Source organism: Manis javanica, chromosome 7 (genome assembly GCF_040802235.1).
Source record: "Manis javanica isolate MJ-LG chromosome 7, MJ_LKY, whole genome shotgun sequence".
NCBI lineage: Eukaryota > Metazoa > Chordata > Mammalia > Pholidota > Manidae > Manis > Manis javanica.
In genome coordinates, this window is record NC_133162.1 from 36,791,432 (window position 1) to 36,816,433 (window position 25,002).

The 25,002-nt window shown below is 36.2% G+C and overlaps 1 protein-coding gene and 1 long non-coding RNA gene across 6 annotated transcripts in view; one reads left to right on the forward strand and one right to left on the reverse strand.

Annotated features, from left to right (window-relative positions):
- KIF20B (kinesin family member 20B) overlaps positions 1-9,753 on the reverse strand; it is a 94,791-nt gene extending 85,038 nt beyond the window's left edge. For 2 of the 3 annotated variants that reach the window (XM_073240715.1, XM_037013353.2), the window contains exons 1-5: positions 9,402-9,753; positions 6,378-6,525; positions 1,182-1,268; positions 957-1,073; positions 363-501 (exon numbers count right to left, since the gene is read on the reverse strand). In XM_073240715.1, coding sequence (XP_073096816.1) covers positions 363-501; positions 957-1,073; positions 1,182-1,268; positions 6,378-6,524 — 490 coding nt within the window. In that variant the 5' untranslated portion in view covers position 6,525; positions 9,402-9,753. The remainder of the gene's footprint in view (positions 1-362; positions 502-956; positions 1,074-1,181; positions 1,269-6,377; positions 6,526-9,401) is intronic. The other variant, XM_037013354.2, reaches the window with a different exon arrangement.
- Positions 9,754-9,920: 167 nt separating this feature from the next.
- On the forward strand, positions 9,921-22,059 carry LOC108383800 (uncharacterized). 3 transcript variants are annotated; one of them, XR_012133138.1, is made up of 5 exons: positions 9,921-10,059; positions 10,525-10,581; positions 12,740-12,783; positions 14,381-14,535; positions 14,756-22,059. It is a non-coding gene; the product is annotated as an uncharacterized lncRNA (long non-coding RNA). The 3 variants fall into 3 exon arrangements; XR_005059957.2 differs by lacking the exon at positions 12,740-12,783; XR_005059958.2 differs by lacking the exons at positions 12,740-12,783; positions 14,381-14,535.
- Positions 22,060-25,002: the final 2,943 nt, after the last annotated feature.

Genomic DNA, 25,002 nt, shown 5'->3' on the forward strand with positions numbered 1-25,002 from the left:
TGATGCAAAACTTGAAATTTTACATTCAGATCAAGCCATAAGATTGCAATCACCCATAATCACAAAGTATAAAAGTAAAATGAAATATAAAGTGTTTCCCTGGTTATCCATGCTTAATTCACTATGTCACATCAACCCTTTTCCTGAATTTTTATTATCTAATTCTCTACCATACAAGCAAATTAGTTTCACAAATGAATTAAATCAATCAGAATCAAAAGCCATCAACAAGACACATTCAATGTGCTATTCTTACTATTAAAAATGAATCAAATGTACTAGGTAATGAAAGCATGACTACATGAAGGTATTATGAAAATGAGTAAATATTAGTGCTTATTTCTTTCCCAAAAACAACATACCTTGAAATGTGTATGTTTTTCCTGAATTGGTTAGTCCATAAGTGAAAATCAGCCGACTTTGTCCTTTCAAGAGGTCTTTTACTGACTGCAGAATGCAACCCTGGAAGAACTCCTTCTGTGTAATTTCTGGGCCAAAAACCTAAATAAGCATTTTTTAAAAACAAGTCTTCTTAGAAAATTCACAATGAGTTTTAACCTCTATTTCATGTTTTAAAAATTAAAAAGTTTTGTTTTATAAGATTTATTTTTAAAAGTTGCCATATCCCCAACTGCTACAAATACATTTAAATGACAGGCTATGAAAACTACTGCCAGGAAGTTTTCAAGATAAAAATGAGACCTAGTTACTCAAGTTTTCATGTAAATTCTGAAAAGAACATTAAAAAAAAAAAAAGAATTATAAGAACTGTACAGTAATTTTATTCACTTTCAATTGTGAAATCACTGAGGGAAAAAAAAAAACAGCACCTAAGATATAAGTTCTATAAGCATAGTATTGTACATAGTTCATTAAATACAATTATGTAGCGGTTTAGCCTGTGCCAAGCCCCCTTTTCTTAAAACGAAAATCTCTAGTTTCACATAGGTACTTACCTTAGAAAAACTGAATTTCTGTGCAATCTGCCCAGAGCCTTTCTCACTTAACTGACCAAAGATGCTTTGAGGATCTTTAAGCAGAACTGTTTGTGAATCCAGAATATACACACAGCCCTAGAACACATATATTTACATACGTAAATCCACAATAAATAAAAACAATGGTATTCTGCCCATTTAATGAAAGTAAAATATTAAAACCCAATTAAATTCAACACGAACCTCAGACTCATGTTCTTTTTCTGACTGTGTGAATGGTCTTACTCGAAGACAAACCTGCAGATAATCTTTGGATTCCAAACCATTTACCTTTTAAAAAAGATAACAAAATAGTTGTATTTAAGGAATAAAAAATACAGCTTTTCACAAATTAATTTTTTTAAATGGCTGATTGTTACCAATTGAAATTATACAGACCCTCTAAGCAAAGTGATTCTTCTGTTTTTAACCATTTTGTTTGAAGAAAAACAAATGTCAAAAATAACACACCACAAGATTCCATTTCCTCTATCTTCTATATTTACAGTTGAAGTTTACAAAAGCTTTTTTCAATAAAATCTTAACCTTTATAACTAAATACATATAACAAGTTCTAAGTCACTAGAACATAGAACTCTAGAAAAAAATCACAAGTAAAGTAATCAGAATAGTCTACTAACCCAAATGCTCCATTCCATAATGCATTAGGATTTTTTTGCTATATAGCATTCTCTTTACCTCTTCCTTTGAGGAAGAAATGAGCCTAGCTCAATTTTTAAAAAATAATTTTAAAGAAATGTTTAAAAAATTTTTAATAGCAAAAAGGAAACAATTACTGAAAAACACACTACAAAAAACACTAAAACTAGAAAATTTGAATAGCCCGAAATTCAGTTTACATTCAAAATAGACCCACCAAATAAAATCCTCCATCCCCTGCTAACTCATTGGCAAATTCTCTCATTTAAGGATATAATCATACAATAACCAGACAAGGATACAATCATAGATAAACTCTTTAAGAAAACAGGGAGAGAATACTTCTAAACAATTTTGACATGAGAAACTGAATTTCTGTGTAAAAAACATATCAAATAAAAGACTATTATCCAAAATATACAAAGAACTCTTAAAACTCAACAAGAACATAAAAACCTTATTTAAAAAAAAGGACCAAAGACCTGAAGAGGCACCTCCTCACCAATTAAGATATTCAGATGGCAAACAAGGATACGAAAAAATGCCCCAAATTATTATGTCATCAGGGACATTCAAATTAAAACAACACAGCACTACATACCTGTTAGAATGGCCAAAATCCGAAACACTGACAAAAATACTAAATGCTGATGAGGATATAGAGCAATAGAAAATCTCATTCATTGGTGGTGAGAATGTAAAATGGTACACAGACATTTCAGAAGACAGTTTAGCAGTTTCTTACAAAATTAAACATAACCTTGCCATATGATCCAGCAATCATGCTCCTTGTTATTTATGCAAAGGAATTGAAAACTTCTGTCCACACAAAATCCTGCACATAGATGTTTAATGCAGTTTTATTCCTAACTGCCAGAACTTGGAAGCAATCAAGATGTCCTGCAGTAAGTGAATGGATAAATAAACTGCTGTACGCCCATAAAAAGGAGTATTATTCAGTGCTAAAAAGAAATGAGCTATCAAGCCATGTCAAGACATGGAGGAAAGTTAAGTGAATATTACAAAGTGAAAGAAGCCGATCTGAAAAGTCTGCATATTATGATTCCAACTATATGATAATCAAAAGGTAAAACTATGGAGGCTGTTAAAAGATCACTGTTTGGTAGAGATGGGAAAGGGAATGAATAGGTGGAACACAGTGGATTTTTAGGGCAGTGAAAATGCTCTGTATGATACCATAACGGCAGATACCTATCCCCATGCCTTTGTCCAAAACCACAGAATGTACATCAAGAGTGAACCTTAATATAAATTTTGGACTTTTGGGTGATAATGATGTATTAACATAGGTTCATCAATTGTTAACAAATGTACCACTCTGGTAGAGAATGTTGATAACAGGGGAGGCTATGCATGTGTGAGAGCAGAGGTTGTAAGAGAAATCTGTGTGTACCTTCTGCTCAATTTTGCTGTGAATATAAAATCTCTCTAAAAAATAAAGTCTATTTAAAAATAAATAAGTAAGATTGACATACCAAATATTGGTGAGGATGTGGAAAACTATAACTTCCATACACTGCTGCTGGATTATACAATGGTATTATCACTTTGGAAAAGTTAAGTAATTTCTCAAGAATGATCCAGCCATTCCATCCCTAGATATTTACCCATGGAAAAAACAGAAATATATGTCCATACCAAGATTTGTATATAAATGTTCATAGGAGCTTTGTTTTTAATAGCCAAAAGCTGTAAATATAAATGTCCATCAACTGTGAATAAACAAATCACGTCATATCCATACAATGGACAAAAAGGAATGACCTGATAGACACAACATGGAGGAAACTCAAAATAAGCATGCTGGGCAAATGAAAACCAGATCTCCCCACCAAAAAATGAGAACACATACTTTATGTTTCCATTTCTAGAAAAATTCTAGAAAGTACAAACTAATATATACTGACAGAATGTTGAACAGTGGTTTACTTGGAGGTATGATGGGAGGGAGGGATTACAAGAACATACAGGGAATCTTTTAAGAATGATGGAGATATCCACTATCTTGATTCTAGTGATGGTCTCAGGAGTACATGTATATATCAAAACTTGTCAAATGACACTTTTTATTGTATCTTTACATCTTAATTATATTGTAATAAAGCTGTTAAAAATGTAATTTACAACAGCTTCAAATACCATGAAATATATACAAATACATTTAACAAAAGATGTGAAAGGATGTATAAAACACGGCTAATGATTTAAAGACCTAAATATATGGAGAAACATACTATGTTTATGGATTAAAATAGTATTATTAAAATGTCAAATCTCTCCAAGTTGATTTATAGATTCAATGCAATCCTAGTCAAAAATCCCAATAGACTGTTTTGTAGAAACTGGTAAATCAATTCTAAAATTTGAGTATACAAAGCATCTAAATATACTTCCTCAGAAAATATCCCTAAAAAAGAAAAGCAAAGTTATAGAATCCACACTACCTGATTTCAAGAATTATAAAGCTCCTGAAACAGAGAGTGAAGTATAGGCATAAGGATAGACAAATGGATCAATGGAACAGAATAATCCAGTAATAGATCCACACATAGATACACCAATCACCTGACTGTCAGTACAAGCACTAAAACAATTTAATGAGGAAAAGAAAGTCTTTTCAACACAAAATGCTGAAATAACTAGATAAATTGAGGTTAAAAAAAAAACTCAATGAACCCTACATCAACTACACACAAAAACTAATTCAAGATGGACAACAAATATAACCATTAAAAGCTACAACCACTTCTAGAAGAACATGTACCAAAAAGCTTCACAACTGTGGGCAAAGATTTCTTAAAGAGAACACAGAAGAGCAGCATCATAAAAGAAAAAAAGTTAAACCGGACTTCTTTAAAATTAAAACCTCTGCTAATCAAGATACCATCAATCTAATAATGGTTATATAGCCACAATTTATAAAGATATATCACAAACCACTTAGAAAAACCTATTTTTTTTAATGAGGAAACGATTTGAGGAGACATTTTATGTAAGAAGGTATAGGAATGGCCAACAAATACTTGAAAAAATGCTCACTAGGCAAAAGCAGACTAGAACCACAATAAGATACTACTACACACACAACAGCACCAAATGCCGGCAAAGAGGTAGAGGAACTGGAACATGCATACATTTCTGGTGCTAATACAGCCAGTTTGGAAAACAATTTAGCAGCTTGTAATGAAGTTAAATTTGCACTTACCATTCAACCCACATTTCTATTCCTAAGTATTTAACCAAGAGAAATGAAAAAACAAATTCACAGAAAGTCCTGCACACAAATGTTCACAGCAGCATTATTTGTAATGGTCCAAAAATGGAAACTACCCAAATAACGATCAAATAGTAAATGGAATTGTGGCATAACCGCACAATGAACTACCACTTAGTGATAAAAAGTAGCAAATTACCAATTCATGACCCATGATGAATCTCAAAAATATCATGCTAAGTCAGAGGTCAGGAAATTTCCTCTGTAAAGAGCTAGATAATATTTGAGGCTCCAAGGGCCCTATAGTCTGCCACAACTACAATTCTACACGCAAAAGGAGACCTAGAAAATAAGTAAACCCATTAATATGGCCATGAAGCAACAAAACATTATTTATGGATAGTTAAGTCTGAATTTCATTAATTTTCACAAGTCATGAAACATTATTCTTCTGATTTTTCTTCAACCATTTAAAAAGGTAAAAACCATTCTTAGTTTATGAGCAATTCAAAAAACAGACCGTTATTTACCCACCCTTGTGTTAAAGAATGCAGACACAAAAGTCTACAAAATGTATGATTCCACTTATATACCAAGAAGTACTTATTCCTTCTTTTTCTTTCTTTAGGATTAATTAAGCTAAAGTAGAAGAGCCCAGCACATGATGTATATTAAGTATTATTCTTTTCTATTTCCCTGTATTCCCCTTTCCCCTTCCATCACTCGTTATAAAATGCATTAGTCCACCTTTCTAAGGCATCAAAATTAATAACATAAAATGTAAAATAGAATATAAATGGATTGAAAAATAAATGTATAAGAAAAAGTCTGTAAAGCCACACAGCAAACATTATAGTGGCAGAAGGTAGAGTGATGACTTTAACTTCTTAAATAAACACTACTGAGTTATTTTAATTTTTAAACATTTGTATGATTATAAAACAAAAGCCTGCAATTCCCTAGGTGCAGAGTGGGTTATTTTACAATTTTTGAGGGAATCACAGCAGTAATTAACATATGATAAACACCATGAACTATAAGCTCATAGTTTCAACATCATATCACACTATTTCTTTTGACATGTTATCTTCATGAAGCTGGATTTTTTAGTGGTTGCTGTGATACAAAGCAAATACTACCTCAAAGCAATGAGGAAAAGGAAAAGAGGGCACTCTGATTCCAAAGCTTGAGAAGTTGTGAGTTGTCCAAAAGCACACACATCCCATTAGCAACAACCATAGAAAAGGATGAGTGATATTAAAAATTATTTTTTCATTTAAGTTAATTCAAATGGCTATTAAGTGAGGGCAAAGTTACTAAGTTGTTTGGACCTAGTGCTTAAAAAGGAGCTATTATGTATTTAAGATGCCATGAAAATACTACTGATAGAAGGTTGCCTTGAATCCACAGTTTGGAAAGCTCTAGTTGTACCTATCTGCAGGTGTGTGTGTGCCACTCACATTTCCACTCAATCATGATAGTCAACATACCATTTTTGTACTTACCTCCCTGCTTGAAGCAACTAAAGAAAATTCCTGAGAGAGGTCAAGCTTAATGCCATCAAAATTTATTTCTGAAGGTCTGGCAATTGGGTCAGCACTAAAAACATATGACAGTCTAGGCACTCCCTCTTGATTGAAATGAGATTCCATTCTGCAAGAATAACAGCAATTTCTTTAGACAATCTTAACAAATCAGCACATAAGCCATCCACCGTTTAAAAAGTCTTGAGTCCAGTCCACTACTTTCCCCTATATTACTTGACTTTCAGAGAAGGAAAATGTTTAGATTGCTTCACGTATAACGTGATGATCTATGAAAAACACAAAAGATCAAATTATTTACAGACTCTGAATCAAATAATGTTGGAAACAACTACCACTTTTATTCATGATCCATCCTATGTGTAGATTCATCCAAAGAGATTTTGTTAAGATAATTCATAGAGTGTACAAAACATTCCATCTCTGCCTGAAACCCTTTCAGAAATCAAATAGTAAGGGTTGAATAATTATACCCTTGTGTTATTTGTTATTTAATGTCTTCTGAAGAATGTTACTTATAGACTTTGTAATGTTTTAGCATTTAGGAGTTAAACTCAGTTATTTGTATAATTACTTTCAGCTAAATTCTTTCAAATAATGCAAATGAGAAGTGAAGTAATAACATGTCAACATTCAAAACATGACACATCATAGGTCTTAACAACTCAAGTGAATATGGATTAACACATCAAACTATTAAAACTAAATTGAACATGAATTCAAAAAGATAAACTTAGAGCAATATTAACTGAAAAAATATTAACATTCAAATTATTTACTGAGAATACCAGAAAGAAAGAGAACTTGCTGCCACTCTTTGACAATGTTATGAAAGATCCAGAACAGTGACTCCCAAACTAGGCTCAGGAAAGCAGCAATGGGTAATCACAGATGTTATATCAATGAGTCAAAGACAGCCCCTGCTTTCTTCTTCACAGGCCAGAAACATCAGTTCAAACACCCACTTAAGTACCAAAAATCAAATTTTTACATATCCATTTGCTTTGAATATAGCCCAAATAAGCTTATTTTTAGCCATTTAGAGCCTAAATGGTTTGCACATCCCATGAGACTGTGCCGAACACCAGCTAGCCACAGATGAAAACCAGGGCTATAGAGAACCCAAGTCACTGCTGCCCTCTGGAGTCCTCTGACCCAAGGACTTGCAGCTGTGCTGCTGAGCAACATCACTTCCATATCTAAGGCCCCTCTCTGATTCTCCCTTCTCTCCCTCTCTTCCCCCTCTACTTGGTAGCCCTTCTCTCTAGCCTCCGGAAGGTCTCAGTCTGTGGGGGACTTCCACGTGCAATCCTGTCATATGCCACCCCTATTAAGTTCCTTGGGTGCTACTTTTGCCTTGATCAGCCCTGAAACCCCCAAACTCAAATACAACAGAGTTGTGGGGTTTTTTCTTTTTATCTAAATTGCAAGACTAAGGAAATTATACATTTACCTCAACAAAACCCAGTAAATTACAGTTAAACCAGTTTAACTTTATTTCTTTTTTTGCATAATCCACGTAATGAAAATGGGAAAATTACTTAAATGCAGTTTGACAGAATATTTCAAACATGCAATTTACGAGTGAAAATTAAGAAAAAGAGTATCTGATAGAGTAAAAAAATAACCACTGATCTAGAACATGAAAGAATAGTTTGCAAAAACATTGAAGTACTGACATTAACATTTCATAACTCAGATTTCAAGGAAATACCCATGAAACTGGAAGGTGAGCTTCATTCTTTTACCTCAATTAATTTTTTTAATGATAAATCTTACATTAAATTACTAAATTAAAATGAATATTTGCACCTCCTTTAAAAAAGTAAGGTTATAGTAGTTTATACTTGTTCTTGTTCGGTTTCAATGAGCTACTTCTGCCTCTAAACATTTACAGAACTGTTGAGATGTACTGTCACTTCCTGTACTTTTAATTAACTTCTATTTATGTGTGGCCTCCCTAACTTGACTAGAAATTTCTTGAGGGCAAGGACCTTCTCTTATGTTACCTGTATCCTCTACAACAAATTCAGAGATGAGTGATAAAATCTCCGTCTGGTGACTTATGTAAAATGGCAATAAATCCTCTCTACCGTCCTGCCTGAAAATGTTCCTACTCTTTTAGTAATATTATCTATAGCAACAGCAGGGTTCAAAACCTCATTTCTCATTTCAGAGGGTTGTTTCTACGAGTGAGAAACTGCATTTTTCCCTCGACGTTCCATTGTTGCAGACTGGTGAAAAATAACCAGATCTTCTACTGAGTCAGGTTTCTGAATGGCATCCACAAAGTACAGCCTCAAAAAGTCTTCATAACTAATTGATAAAGCCTTTGTATTATTTTACAGCTTGAAGTCTTGAGTCTTGGACATCTAATAAAATATATAAACTGCTACGCTGCTTCTAAGTAAAAATACTACCTTGTTTTATAAACAAAAATAAACGTGAATTTGACCACCTTAAGCAAGGATTGTTTACAGCATTAACTTGTGTCAACCAGTCCTTCAGCAAAGAATATATCTGAGTTGCGCCAAGCAGGAATCACTGATGTGAGAAGTGGCATGAGATGGGGAAAACCTCAATGGGCAGATGACAGTAGTCATTGCACTCTCCACACACACACCCTTCCGCTTGCCATTGCCAAGCCCAAGAAGGGCAAGCCCTTGACACCAGCAGCAGCCAGGAAATAAACACACCGAAGGCCACATTAGGGCTCCCCGAAAGAGTCCATGTCACGGGCCAAGCAAACTGCTCTCCTCCGGGATTCAGGAGTCTAGGCTTGACAATAGCAGCCTGCGCCACAACAATGACAACAGAAACAATTATAAAAATATTGATTGCAAACACTTAGTGCCTACTATAAACCCGCATTGTTTCTAAACAAGGTTACATATTATCTTCACAAGCGCCGGTAAGAGATACACACTACTACTACCCTCTTTAACAGATGAGAAAGCTAAGGTCCCAGAGAGATGTAATACTTACCTTGCGTCTCAGCTAATACGCGGTGAGTTCGAGACTGAAACCCTGACCCCAGTAGTGTGGCTCAACACTTCCACATGCTCGCGCTGCCTCAAGCGCCCCACCGCTCCGCAGCACAGGTCCAGAGAGTAACAGTGGCTTCACAAGCCCGGTCGGAAGGTGCCACCTCTCACTGCCGGAACCACTTCCCCGCCTCAGACCTGACTTGGGCGCACTCACCCAACCTCCTCCCTCGCACCTTCACGTGGGCCGCCACCCCACCCGCGAGGAAGCGTTGATCGGCCTGCCCAACCCGTGAGCAGCACCGCGAGGTTTACATTTTTAAATTCAAACAATGGCGGCCAGGGCACCGCACTGAACGCTGGGAGTGGGCGGAGCCTCCGTAAAGACGCCCGGGAGCGCGGAGGGCTCGCGCTGTGGGATTCTCACCTGCTCCCGGAAGGACCTTTCAAATCTGGGAGGCGGGTCTTGGAATGCCCAGCGACCAATGGGCGGAGGAGTTAGTGGGCGGCCCGCCTGCGGATTGCCCGAGCCTCTACTCTGCGCGCCGCGCGGGGGTGGTTACTACTCGCGCAGCTGGGATGGCTACTTTCTTCTGTTGACGGGGGCGCACATGTCGGATACCATTCTGGAGACAATAAAGACGTAGCGAAGGCCCCAGGTGAGGCCAATGCCGCCACACTTAGTTCGCGACTGCCCTAGGGACGAGCCGAGGAATGGGGAGCTAGTCAATGAGCTGCCCTGTCCCTGCGTGCGGGAACAGGCACCGTATCCGAGATTCTCTTAGAACCAGCGCTGCGGTCGCTTCCCTCGCTGCACGACCCTGCCTGTCGTCCACAGCCCTCAAGAGACGAAATGAATTTTTCCCAAAATTGATTTTTATAAGCATTTTCTCTTTTTTTTCTGCCTTTTTGAAAATATAAAGTAGCTACCGCTGCAAGGCACTGTAGTGTGGCAGTCTTAATTCCATGCATTAGCAGAGGTCTTGCCCAAAATGTGCCAGTATATCCTCTGCTTTGAAAGTGGTTCTTTTGAGTTGGTGCTATTACACTCATATGACAAGCATTTACTGTACTCATTTTAAAAAATAACTGCTAACGTTAATTGAGCATTTACTTTGTGCCAGATGATGCTAAGCTTATAGAATGGATTGTCTTACTGATCCTGAGAACAGTTATTTGAGGTAGGTCCTATTACTATCTTCATTTTATAAATTCCGAGGAAACAATTCATATGGTTAAGTCATTTGCTCAAAAGTGTATGGATGGCTGTTAATGGCGGAGCTGGAATTGAAACTCAGCTGCATGATTTAAAGACCCACCCTCTTACATGTGGTTTTTATCTGATTGTTTTACGTGGTTAGTAGCATTTGTAGAATACCTTGTTTGGTGAGCTTGCTATCTTCCTTTCCTTATTCTGTGTATCTCCTGTGACACCCACTTGTCTCACTAACTTCCCCATCTCCTCATTCAGGTGGCCTTCTCTCCCCACAAAATAATCTTATTTGAGGTCGTCTAGTTTGGAGTTGAGAAGAGGATGCAGGGCCAGGAGTAACAGTGAACAAGAAAAGCAGATGTAAAAGGGAAAAAAGGAAGAAAGACAATAACTTTTCCTGTCCAGGCTGGAACTCAAGTCTTTTAGTGTCCATGTCAGTTTCCTTTGCTCCTTCATTGGCACTTCATACCCCTAAACTTGAGTTTTCTGTCATACCTCGTAATTGCTTTTTACTACCTGTTACTGATTTCCAGCTCTTAAATCGATCAGGTTCTACACTTAATGTTCAATAGATATTTTTGAAAACTTGGGACATGCCAAATACTAGGTTAGGACTTAAGGGAACAGTGGAGGACAGTGAGCAAAAAAGAGACCAAACCTCAAGGACCTTACAATCTAACGGAATAGACGATTTAAAAAATACAAATAATTGAGAAATTCCAACAGTACTGTGCATTTGATCTGAATCTCCAAGGGTCATTAGGAATTAACTAGGTTAAAAAAAAAAAAAAGGTGTTGCATCCCAGCATGGGAAACATACCACACACAGGGATAAACACAAAATCCAACAGATTCTCTCTCATTTTATTCTAGCTCCCAGAAGCATGCCACACAGTTGAATGTTACATACACACAGTTAAAACCTTCAATTTTGAAATACTTCTGAGTTCTAAATTGTGGGAGTCCTTAGAACATGGTCCTGAGCCACCCTTTTTCTCTCCAGTCTCCTTCCTTGGCAACCTCATCAACTCCCATATAAATGTCTTTATACTGGTGACTGCTAACTACTAATCCTCCCCACACTTCTCCTCTGAACTCCAACCAGATGCAAATAAGTATTCACTTGGATGTATAGCAGACATCTCTGACTTAACGTATTCACTGTGGGACCTTGATTTTTACTCCAAAACCCAGATCCTCTCCTCCCTAATCTCCATTTTGGTGAAATGACACCACCATGTATCTGCCCAGCTACTAAAAATGAATAAAAAAATCATCTTTGAATCCTTTTCCCTCACCATCCTCATCCATTTCATAAGTAAATGCATGCAAATACATCTGCTTTACTGATGTAAGTGAAATCAATATCCCTTCCCCACTTCATTACCAGACCACCTCAGCCTCCCAGCTTCTCTGTCAGCTTAAGGTCCTGCTGCCCTCCAGAATGTTCTTTATAAAGCTACCAAACTAATCTCAAAATGGAAAGGATCACAGCACTCCCTGACTTAAAGCCTTTCAATTTAGAATAAAATGGTATTTATACTGTTAAGTGAAGGGAAAAGGTGTGAAAGAATATATAAAGAATACTGACTTGTATAAGAAATGAGAAATTCTATGTGTATATGTATATATATACATTAATATGTGTGTATATATATACACCACACTTTTTTTGGTTTACTTTTTATAAATACAGAAACTATAAATCAAAATTAGTTAAGAATTGTTGCCAGTAAGGGGTGGGAATGTTTTTCAAGGATTGGGGATGGCATGTGTCTTCTCTGAGTAAACTTTTTAAAAATATAGTTTTGCCCTTTAAAAAGTGTAAATCTAAAAGAATGGAAATAAGAGCAAGCCCTGAAATTTAATACCAGAAACAAATGAACCTACTTGTATATCAAATTGCTAACTTAACCATACTAAGAAAAAGAGTTGTTCAATTAACTTGAGCACAGTACTCTATATACTGGAGTTCAGAGCTGTTGGATACAATGGAAGAGCAAAAAGAAGTGCAAAGAAATCAGTAACTGCTTAGGTTTGATGTGAAAAATGTAGTACTTTTGAAATTATTGTGCATGTGTTATAGGTAAAAACAAATAAGTAAATATAGCCATGTTGTTTGAAAGGTTCTCACTGTGGGAGGAGGAAGATAAATATTGAATGATAAAAGGTAAGGAAGAACTCCATGGTGTTTATTTGAATTGAAGGTAGTAGAATGCGGTCGTGATTTTTTTTTATCTTAATTGGGCCCATCAAAAGGGCCTAGAGTCCAAGAAACCCTGATACCTGACCCAGCACCAAGCCACCCAAATGTTTTCTAAATACTATTTATCACTAAAAGGAACCAGTGCACCATAGAGAGAAGGCTGCTTGCAGGTCTGAAACAGGGAAACTAGGAAGTGAGCCTGAAACATTCTTGTCAGAAAGCAAAGAAGTCCTTAGAGATTAATGGAGTCAAATCAAAAGGACATTGAATCTGGCCTAACAGGTCTTCCACTGACCATATTTGGAACAATTTGAGCATCAAAAAGAGTAATGATAGTAGTAGATCCAAACATTTATATTCTTTTAAAGTCCTTTCCATAAGAGAGCAAGGGAGAAAGAATAAAAATGAAAAGCTGTTCTGTACACAAGAATGCCAGTTAAATGAGTGCAGGAGGGATTCTAATAAATAGAAAATCCTCATTTTGCAGCTCTCAGTGTGAAAATTGACATAGGTAAGGATTATCAAGTAGCTCAAACAATAGATGCTAACACCGTTGGCTGAAAGGTTGCCAGGGAACAGGGTGTTAACACTATCTCAAAGAATCACCCTAAAGATTAATTCTTAATTCTAAAGGAAAAGGATAATTTTACTATGCAGAGATTTATTTGACATCCCTTAACCAAATGAGGAAACATCATCACTGATAATGGGACAGTCTATCATCTGATACTATTTGTGCCAGCAGTGTTTAACCTAAATCTAATCATGAGGAAACACTAGGGAGAAAAAAGAAGGTAAAACCTTTTACAGGACAACAGGCCTAGGCTCTTCTTTGGAAAATAAATCCAAAGTGGAAGATTGCTTTAGTGGAGAAGCAAATGTTGCTAAATGAAGTTCATGTATCCTGATTGGTTTATAGATTTAAAAAAAAACCTGAAAGACGTTTTGTGGACAATTGAAGAAATGTAATTATGGATTACATTCTAGATGATACTGAATCAGTATTAAATTTTTTGCATGTGATAATTTGTGCCGATGTAGAAGAACGTCTTTGTTTTGAGAAGACACTTGCTTCAGTATTTAGTAGCAAATTGTTAACAGTGTCGTGGCTTACCCAGAACGTGAGAGAAACAAAAGAATAGAACAAAAAAAGCACATGAGGAAAAACGATAGTGATTGGTAGGTAGATCTAGATGAAAGGTACATTGTGCCCCTTTCAGCTTTTTTAAATAAGAGATTTTCTAAAATAAAAAAAAAGAGGGAAATTTTTTCTCATTCTTTACAATGGGCTTCTGGCCCTGCAGGATCAGTCACCGTCCAAACTCACTCCCTCTTATTTTACTTTGTGCAGTAAGTTGATCTGCTCTGGGAACCTCAAACACACCAGAATTTCCAGCATATTACCCTTTGCAGAGGTGGTTCCCTCCACTTGGATTCTCTGCTCTCCATTCATTGTATGGATCACTTCTCTTTCTCCTTTAGATCTCATCTATAATATTACCTTCATAGAGAAGACTTCCTGCCCACCTTATCTCACATGGGCCCTCTTTTTTATTTGCAGGCTCAATTCCGTTTTCATACTTATTGGAACCAACAAGTATTATATTTGTCTGGTTTTTGTTGTCATTGCTGTTGTTCCCCTACCTCCTAAAATGTAAGCTCTGTGAGTACAAGAACTGTGTTTCTCTTGGTCACTGATGTATTCTCAATGATTCTGTAAGTACGTGGTGATCAATTAAGTATTGGTTGAAAAATGAATGAAGGCTGATGTGGCTGGGGTGAAGACTGTGGGGAGGGATGAGCCGAGGCCAGATCCTATAAGACTTGGTCAGCTAAGTTAACTGATTTGGGTCCTTATTCTAAGAACAATGAGAAACCAGTGGACTGTGTTAAGCAGGAGCATAGTGCAATCCAATTTGTCTCTGTGTTTTGAAAGGGTCCATCTCATGGAACAGAACAGAGTCAGCCAAGGAGGATGCTGTTGAACAACTTAGAAGGCTATTGCAACCATCCCGGCAAGAGATAACAATAATGTGGACTTGAGAGATGGCAAAGCAGATGCAGAAAACTGGAAGGATTTCAAAGGAAGTTTTCCCTACATTTTCCATTTCAGCACCAGTCACTGAATTTTCCCTTAGATATACAGAGCCAATTTGACCCAGAGATGCTTAAGATCTAGTTCCCATTCTGGATAATTCTAACTGTCCTTTTGAAGTGAACATTAACATAAAATGAAAAAATTGTTAAGTTACATCCAAATGATTTCCTGCCCTGATCACAGCCTCTACTGATAGTAACCTTCTATGGACCAGATACTTTTCTAAGCACATTACACTCATTGAATCCTAACGTTAATCCTCTTGAGGTATTTTTGTTATTATTATCCCCACTCAACAAAGGAGAAAACTGAGGCATGGAGTTATTAAGGAATAGCTAAGGTATCTACTACATAGGGGTGTTAAGTTTAATTCAGATAATTTTTGTAAAGTACTTATAAAAGTGCCTTGCATATGTTAAATAATAACTTCCTAAATTTGTAAAATAGTCAACAATGGAATTGAAGTTGGAATCTGTGCAGTCTGGCTCCAAAGTCTGTGCAGTTAACCACTGCATTCTACCACCATTCAAAGTTTCGGCCCAATGTTCCTTGAATGCTATTAAAAGAAGACAGAACCTAACTTCTGCTGCAAAGCTACCTTCAAAAGCAGGACTAACGTAATTAGTTTTTTCAGTCCCAAAACTGAGTAGGTATTAATTACAAATGTTTAAGTTACAGGTGCAACAAAAATTTATGAAGCACCCACAATGTCACACATGTCTCTACCCTAAAGAACACTTCAGTCTAACACAAGCCTTTTTCAGTCTGAGATTTCAATAGAGAATCCTTAGTTCCTTTAGCCACCCACACATATAGTACATTAATTTCTCTCCTATGCATCTAGAATCGTACTCATATACCAACCTGAAGAAATAGCCACACAATTTTTTTTATATTCTGTGATTTACATGGGGAACTTCATGCACAATTTCAAAACAATGTGACAAATGTTACAAGGTAATAGAAGCAGAGTGAGTGTAGTTTAAGAGTAACAGCTCTGAAGTCATATTTGAATTTGAATATAAAGCTTAGCCACTTACAGGAAGTAACCTCAGGTAGAACATTTAACTTCTTTAAGTCTCACAAAATTGTGAGGATTAAAATAGCGTATGTGAGTTATTTAGTATAGTCCTGACATATGGTAGGTTTCATAATGGTGGTTATTTTTATTGTCTGCTTATTAAGCAAACTCATAAGTATCTGTCTTGGACCACGATGTCCAGGATACCTTGAACATACCAGCCATTCAATAAATATATTTTTATTGAATGGATGGCATCTACCAGAGATTCCTTAAAATGTCATGTAGGCTAAGATGAATGAATGGGATTTAACAATGAATTGTTAAATCAGAAGGAGACCATTCCAGGCAATGAAAACATATGAGTCAATGAGAAAAAACACAAGAGCACACAAAAGTTTCTAGAAACTATTAAGTACATAGTTCATTATGACTGTGAGTATAGCTAATGTGGATAATGCCAGGAAATGAAAACATAGGCAGGTCCTAGATAATAAAGGGCCCTGTATGACATGCTAGAAAGAGTTGGAATAATATTCTGTGAGGCATAGTAGGTTGTGTCCAGCAGAGAAGTGGAGGAGGAGAAGCAACATGAAGGATTGGGTCTAGAATATCTCAATCTTACAATGTGGGAGTCAATAGGTGGAGGAACAGGACATTGAAGTTTAAGTATATTATTTATAGATACAAAGGTAACCAGTAGAGAAAGAAAAAATAACCATAACTCTTGAGCCAAATGCTTATCTGTCATTGTAGTAAGTGAATAGATAATACCTGTAGTTGATACGTGAAGAAATAACTTTAGGACCATTCTGTTCTAAGATATGTATAGTAACTGCCAAAAAAACTAAAAATAAATAAGAGTAGTTGCCTCTTGGAAGTAGGAATGAGAGTGTATGAACTTGGCAATAAATATTTTTAAATCTAATAGGTCAGAGGAAAAAAGCTTTCCTTTATTAAGCACTCACTGTGTGTCAAGCTGTAAGACCCCATCACCTCCTTAATGAAGGAGGCCCCCCACTCCTGAGCCTACAGAGATTGCATCATTGGCCATCTTTCTAGAACACGCTAAACTGATACTTGCCTGAGGACTTCTCCACTTTCCATTCTGTCTGTTCTTTCCAAAGGTCTTTCTTTGCATGACTAACTCCTCATTATTCAGTGTTCATCTTAAACATACCCTCCCCAACAAGGTTGTCTTGCCACCCGAAGTTGCTCCCTTTTCTCCCCCAACCAGTCACTTTCAATCACACTGGCCTATTTTACTTTCTTCATAACACATATAATAACTGAAGTTACCTTATTTATTTATTTACACTACATCTTCCCCACCACAACATAAGCTTACAAGAAAGGGACCTTATCCATCTTATTCACCACTGATATCCCTAGTACCCAGAACAGTGACTGGCACATAATAGGTGCTCAATAAATGTTTGTTCAGTGAATGAAGTCTTGCAGGTATCATACGCACCTCTAGCATCCTATGATCTTGAGGACGATGATAGCTTCTTTTTCTTTTTAATCCCCAGGGCCTGATTCAAAATATGAGCTAATATAATATTCAGTAGGTATTCAAGAAAAGTTTATTACTAAATTTATAAATGAATACTGAAGTAAGGGTCATGCCAATATGGTCTTTTTATTTTATATGCCATCTCATCTTATAGTACAAAGGTAACCAGTACTTAAAACCCTAGTACTTCTCTAGTATAAATATATACACATGTAACCAGGAATGTGTTTCCCACTGTCCATCCAAACCCTTCCAAGTGCCAGACTGGGGCCCCTGCTGCTCCTTCATCATCAGTGTTCTCTAGGGGTGAAGGACCTCACACTGTTTTGAAAAGAATGCCCTGTTGACTCAGTTCAGAACAGAGCAGTTCAAGTGGGAGCCTAGCAAAGTCTTAGGGTACAAGTGGACATCATTCACCTGGATGATCCAGGAAGCTGAGTACAGGTGCTAGAATGACCTGACAGTGATGCCAACAGCACCTACACAAAGGTGGCATGCTCACTCAGATGGCAGGGATGGTCTGCAGTCACTGGCCTGCCTGCCAGTAGCTCTCCAGGGCTGGCCAGCAACCGCCCGAACTTAACTTTGTTTCTCTTTGTATCCCTGATCTAACAATCACTATTCTCCCAAAATCAACCTAATGGATTTAACTGCTTAGAAGTGTGGGGCAAGAAAGAAACCCACAGCGCTAACATTTCAAGATCTTTTCTCACTGCTTATAACAAAAAACCACACATTCTATTACCAAAATGAAACTGTTTAAAACCAAAATGCAACTATTTATAGATCATCTCTTGCATTGTTTTGTAAATAACACTTGGCAGTGCTAGTGGATTTGTCATACATATTCTACAATTATAGACTTTCTGGGGAATTTATCTAATCCAAAGGATTTTATTTCTGATGAGCTATTTTAAGATTCTAGTTTCCTCAGAAGGAGGAAGTAAGGGGTATGCCAATATGGTCTTTTTATTTTAGAAAATACTATCTTTTTGGGTGCTTTTCAGATTTAATTTCCTAGTGAAAATAATGATGTCATGAATAGTTTGATTATTTTTGGTTAGGGGAAGCCATTGAATTACTGTGATTAATTGCTAAATAATGAGACCAATTTAAATAAACCTCTCCAGAAATACGATCTGTGCTGTATCCCCCAGCAGGGCCTTAATATTGTTGGGATAGAGGACAAGAGGGAGTTAAGAAGGAAAATGAGAAAGAAGAAAAAAGAAAAGAAATGCATATTTAGATACTTTTTGCTTTCAATCATCTAAAGGAATAGTTCTGAATCTTTAGTCACGGAGGCATACGATATTGGGGACATAAGGAGGCCTAATGATCTGGTTCAACTTACTCATTTTATAGTAGAGAGAAAACCAAGGTTCTGGAAAATTTTAGTGACATGCCCATGCACTCATTTAAAAAAAATAAATACATAGAACAGTCCTTTTGCAATCAGAAAATTGCAGTGTTTCTTTTTACTTCTTGAGCTGATTTTCATTCCATGCCCTTTGGAATTTTACCCTAATAAAATCTTTTTACCCTAAGATTCCTCAAGGGAGGAACAACCTAAGACAGGCACAGTCGCAGGGGGGCCATCAGGTGAGAAATTGGGGAACAACAGTGGTGAAGCTTAGAACCTCACCCCCCCTGTGTTGAGAGAAAGCTTCTGCATCCATGGATGTTTTATTGCCCTTGTCTAGCTCAGATTAGCACATAGTCTACAGGCACACACCTGATCATCTACAATTGCTCTATTACAACACTAAGCTATGTTTTCTACCTTTATCTTGCATCTACCTACCACTTCAGCAGTTTATTAAAAATAATAATAATAATAATAAAGGGAGAAATGTGGGATCCACATATAAATCAAGTATAAAAATCAAACGAATATTCATATTTGATCTCATTGTTTATAGTTCATAATGCGTGATCAGAACCGAAAGTTTCTGTGATGAATGCCCTTGTACTGTTCACCATGTAAGAACTTATTCACTATGTAAGAACTTGTTCACCATGTAAGAACTTGTTCGTTATGCTTCAGAAGATTGGAGACTGACGAGAACTAGGCTTGAGATGGATTAATGATTGTGCATTGAGCATTGACCCCCCTATACAGAATTTTATTGTTGTTAACAACCATTTGATCAATAAATATGAGAGATGCCCTCTCAAAAAAAAAAAAAAGAAAATTGTTGGCCAAATGAGATTAAAGTTCTGGACTGATTCCAAAATGCAAAAAAAAAAAAAAAAATCTTTTTACCCTAATGTAGAAGCACTTGTGTTCAAAGGCTTTAATAAAGATCACCTGTCTTTCAGAAATACACAGATTTAAATTTTTTTTAATTCCCTCTAAGTTAAAAACACACCTCTGTAATTGTCATGACAACTATCATACAAGTAGTTAAGGTAATATAAATATATTAAATAGTTTTTATACTCACTGAACATCTAAGAAATTTTCAGCAATGTACCTCTTATTGATATTAATGGGTATTCATTTATTCAGTAGTTCATGTTCTCATTGAAGAATACATCAAAAATAGGGCACAGTACCACTTCTGTTGCTGTTTTTAATTTTTATGTATGTAAGCATAATGTTACCTTATACACAAAAACAATAATACATGAATAGAAATAATTTAATTATAATAATGTCACCAAATTCTTTGAACTTCTTTCAAAAATTAAATGCCGAAAACCACAGTGCTTTATTATCTGAAATTATTTTTTAAGATTTCAGCCAACAATTCAATTAGGTCCTCTTTTTAATTTGTTAAAGCTATGAAAGAAACCATCTGACTTATAGTTTTACTACACAGACATTAGCATCGCAATCTCTGAAGCCACACCAAAAAGGCTTTCTCAAGGATTAACAAAAAACTTAATTATACCTTTCACTCTTATCCACTGACACTTCATTTAAATCAATATACCTAGAAAAAATTGGAACTGTTAATTTCAGTATCTGTGCTAATACAATATATTTTTTTATTTCTTTTATTATATGTTTTAAATACATTTTTGTCAAAATCTTAAGGGTTTCATTTATTGAATTTATGGAGAAAATGTTACCTTATAAAATTGGCAAAGCCAGTCTTCATTGTCAAACTAAGCAATAAAAAGTAAGACGTGTTTTCTTCTATCAGAAAAAGTCTAATTTTTCAGTTCAAATAAATATGTTAATATTTGTTTTAAGGACTAGTATCAAAAACACAGAAATAAGTTGTAATGGAACCCATGTTGTATATTTCTAAAAGCAAGATTAAAATGGTATAGCTTTAATGTAATTAACTTTACACTAGGTAATTAAAACAGTAATATATTTTTCTTTACTTAATTTGCAATATAGTGCAATGTAGTATCCAGCTAAAAGAAGAAATCATTTATGAAGCAAGACCTATGAATATAGGTGTGATATTCTTCAGGAAATACACATGTATAATTTGAACTTTGATATTAAATTTTTGATGTAATGAAAAGCATACTTAAAAATCATAAAGTCATTAATTGCATTAGACATCATAACCCAAACTTTTCCTATGTGTTTAATAAAAGATAAAGGTATATATTATAGTATTTATATTAATCAGGGTAATTAAAGCTAGCTGCTCCACACAACACCTCCACACTGTTTTATTTCTCATTCATTTCGTGGCCCCAGAGTGAATAGGGTGACTCTCCAAGGCAGCTACCTTCAAAACAGTGGCTTTGTTCCTTTCAACCGTGAATCTGCAATATTGACCTCCATGAAGCTAGTAACTGTGCAGAAGGGTTCATATCTAGGATCGCAAGTGGTGTGCATTCCTTGTGTTCATATTCCTTTGGTAGGAATCCAATCTAACTGCAAGGGAGAATGGAATATGTGGTTTTCCTGCACACTTAAGAAGAAGCAGCCTGGCTAATGAGCATATAGCCAATACCTGTCATATAGCCAATAACTAATTGGTCCAGTAGCTAGCAAACTAATTTGTTGTTACTGGGAGATAGTAAGAATTAAGTAACTCAGAATATGAAATAAAATGGGAATCAACTATAATCAATAAATATTTCATGATCTGATTTAATAAAATAAGTTTTTAACCACCTTATTGGATGATGTACAACTAATGCTGTAAAATTTTTATCTGTGAGTGTTAACCAGTGTCTCTTTAAAATGTTGGTATTCCTAGAAAACGTCCTAGTTACACTAAAAAATAAACAGCATTGCTACTTCTGCTGTTTAGGCTCTTTGGAGGCACCCTTCTTTCCAGCTAAAGACAAGTGCTGGGATGAGTCCTTTTTTTAAAAGCTGAAAAGACTTGCTTTCCTTTAGTTTTTTTAAAGCTGTCTTTGCTTTGCTATCATAGAAATATCTCTCAGGAGCATTGCATTCTTTGATAGTAGTCCAGAAAGGGCAGAGGCGGTTGCCACCGCTGCCCATTCTATTTAATTCAGAAAATACCAACACAGGCCAAATACCTTGGTTCTAAAGCAACAATTTGCCCTTAACATAAATATGTGGAAGAAAAGCAAGGATTAGATAGGTTTATTTTTATTTTTTATTTTGGTATCATTAATCTACAATTACATTAGGAACATTATGTTTACTAGGCTCCCCGCTTCACCAAGTCCCCCCCACAAGCCCCATTACAGTCACTGTCCATCAGCATAGTAAGATGCTGTAGAATCACTACTTGTCTACTCCGTGTTGCACAGCCCACCCTGTGCCCCCCCCCACATTATACATGCTAATCATAATGCCCCCTTTCTTTTCCCCCCACCTCCCTCCCTCCCCACTTGCCCTCCCCCACCCCTCCCCTTTGGTAACCACTGGTCCCTTCTTGGAGTCTGTGAGTCTCCTACTGTTTTGTTCTTTCAGTTTTGCTTTGTTGTTATACTCCACAAGTGAGGGAAATCATTTGGTATTTGTCTTTCTCTGCCTGACTTACTTCACTGAGCATAATACCCTCTAGCTCCATTCGTGTTGTTGCAAATGGTAGGATTTGTTTGTTTCTTATGGCTGAATAGTATTCCATTGTGTATATATACCACATCTATATCTATTCATCTACTGATGGACACTTACCTGGACTATTGTAATAAACAGTGCTGCAATAAACAGGAGTGCATAAGTCTTTTTGAATCTGAGAAGTTGTTTTCTTTAGGTAAATTCCTAGAAGGGGAATTCCTGGGTCAAATGATATTTCTATTTTTACTTTTTTTGAGGAACCTCCATATTGCTTTCAGCAAGGTTAAACTAGTTTACATTCACACCAACAGTGTAGGAGGGTTCCGCATTCTCCAATCCTCACCAGCATTTGTTGTTCCTAGTCTTTTCGATGTTGGCTGTCCTAACTGGTGTGAGGTGATATCTCACTGTGGTTTTAATGTGCATTTCCCTGATAATTAGTGATGTGGAGCATCTTTTCATGTGCTTGTTGGCCATCTGAATTTCTTCGGTGAATTGTCGGTTCATATCCTCTGCCCATTTTTTAATAGGGTTATTTGCTTTTTGGGTGTTGAGATGTGTGAATTGGATATTAACCTCTTGTTAGATAAATAATTTACAAATACATTCTCCCATACTGTAGGAAGCATTTTTGGTCTGCTGATGGTGTCCTTTGCTGTATAGAAGCTTCTTAGCTTGATGTAGACCCATTTGTTCATTTTTGCTTTTGTTTCCCTTGGCGGAGGAGATGCGTTCAGAAAAATGTTGATCATGTTTACATTCAGGAGATTTTTGCCTATGTTGTCTTCTAAGAGTTTTATGGTTTCATGACTTACATTCAGGTTTCAAGTTTACTTTTGTGTGTGGGGATAGACAGTACTCCAGTTTCATTTTCTTGCATGTATATAGTTGTCCAGTTTTGCCAACACAAGTTGTTGAAAAGGCTGTCATTTCCCCATTGTATATCCATGGCTCCTTTATTGTATACTAATTGACCATGTATGTTTGGGTTTTTATCTGGGCTCTCTAATCTGTTCCACTGGTCTGTGGGTCTGTTCTTGTGCCAGTACCAAATTGTCTTGATTACTGTGGCTTTGTAGTAGAGCTTGCAGTTGGGGAGCGAGAACCCCCCACACACACTTTATTCTTCCTTCTCAGGATTGTTTTGGCTATTTGGGGTCTTTGGTGGTTCCATATGAATTTTTGAACTATTTGTTCCAGTTCATTGAAGAATGCTGTTGGTAATTTGAAAGGGATTGCATCGAATCTGTAGATTGCTTTGGGCAGGATGGCCATTTTGATGATATTCATTCTTCCTAGCCAAGAGCATGGGATGAGTTTCCACTTGTTAGTGTCCTCTTTAATTTCTCTTAAGAGTATCTTGTAGTTTTCACTTCTTTGGTTAGGTTTATTTCTAGGTATTTTATTCTTTTTGATGCAATTGTGATGGAATTGTTTTCCTGATTTGTCTTTCTGTTACTTCATAGTTACTGTATAGGAAAGCCACAGATTCTGTGTATTAATTTTATATCTTGCAACTTTCCTGAATTCTGATATTAGTTCTAGTAGTTTTGGAGTGAAGTCTTTAGGTTTTTTTATGTACAATATCATGTCATCTGCAAATAGTGACAGTTTAACTTCTTCTTTACTCATCTGCATTCCTTGTATTTCTTTGTTTTGTCTACTTGCCGTGGCTAGGACCTCCAGTACTATGTTGAATAACAGTGGGGAGAGAGGGCATCCCTGTCTTGTTCCCGATCTTAGAGGAAAAGCTTTCAGTTTCTCGCTGTTCAGTATGATGTTGGCTGTGGGTTTATGATATATGGCCTTTATTATGTTGAGGTACTTGCCCTTTCACCCATTTTGTAGAGAGTTTTTTCATGAATGGATGTTGAATTTTTTCAAATGCTTTTTCAGCATCTATGGAGATGATCATGTGGCTTTTGTCCTTCTTTTTGTTTATGTGGTGGATGATGTTGATGGATTTTCGAATGTTGTACCATCCTTGCATCCCTGAGATGAGTCCCACTTGGTCATGGTGTATGATCCTCTTGATGTATTTTTGAATTCAGTGTGCTAATATTTTGTTGAGTATTTTTGCATCTCTGTTCATCAGGGATATTGGTCTTTAATTTTCTTTTTTGTTGGGTCTTTGCCTGGTTTTGATATTAGGGTGATGCTGGCTTCATAGAATGAGTTTGGGAGTATTCCCTCCTCTTCTATTTTTTGAAAAACTTTAAGAAGAATGGGTATTATGTCTTCTCTGTATGTCTGAAAAAATTCCACACTAATCCATCTGGCCTGGAGGTTTTGTTCTTGGGTAGTTTTTTTATTACCACTTCAATTTCGTTGCTGGTAATTGGTCTGCTTAGATTTTCTGTTTCTTCCTTGGTCAGTCTTGGAAGGTTGTATTTTTCTAGGAAGTTGTCCATTTCTTCTAGGTTTTCCAGCTTGTTAGCTTATAGGTTTTCATAGTGTTCTCTAATAATTCTTTCTATTTCTGTGGAGTACATCGTTATTTTTCCTTTCTCATTTCTGATTCTGTTGATTTGTGTTGATTCTCTTTTTCTCTTAATAAGTTTGGCTAGAGGCTTATCTATTTTGTTTATTTTCTTGAA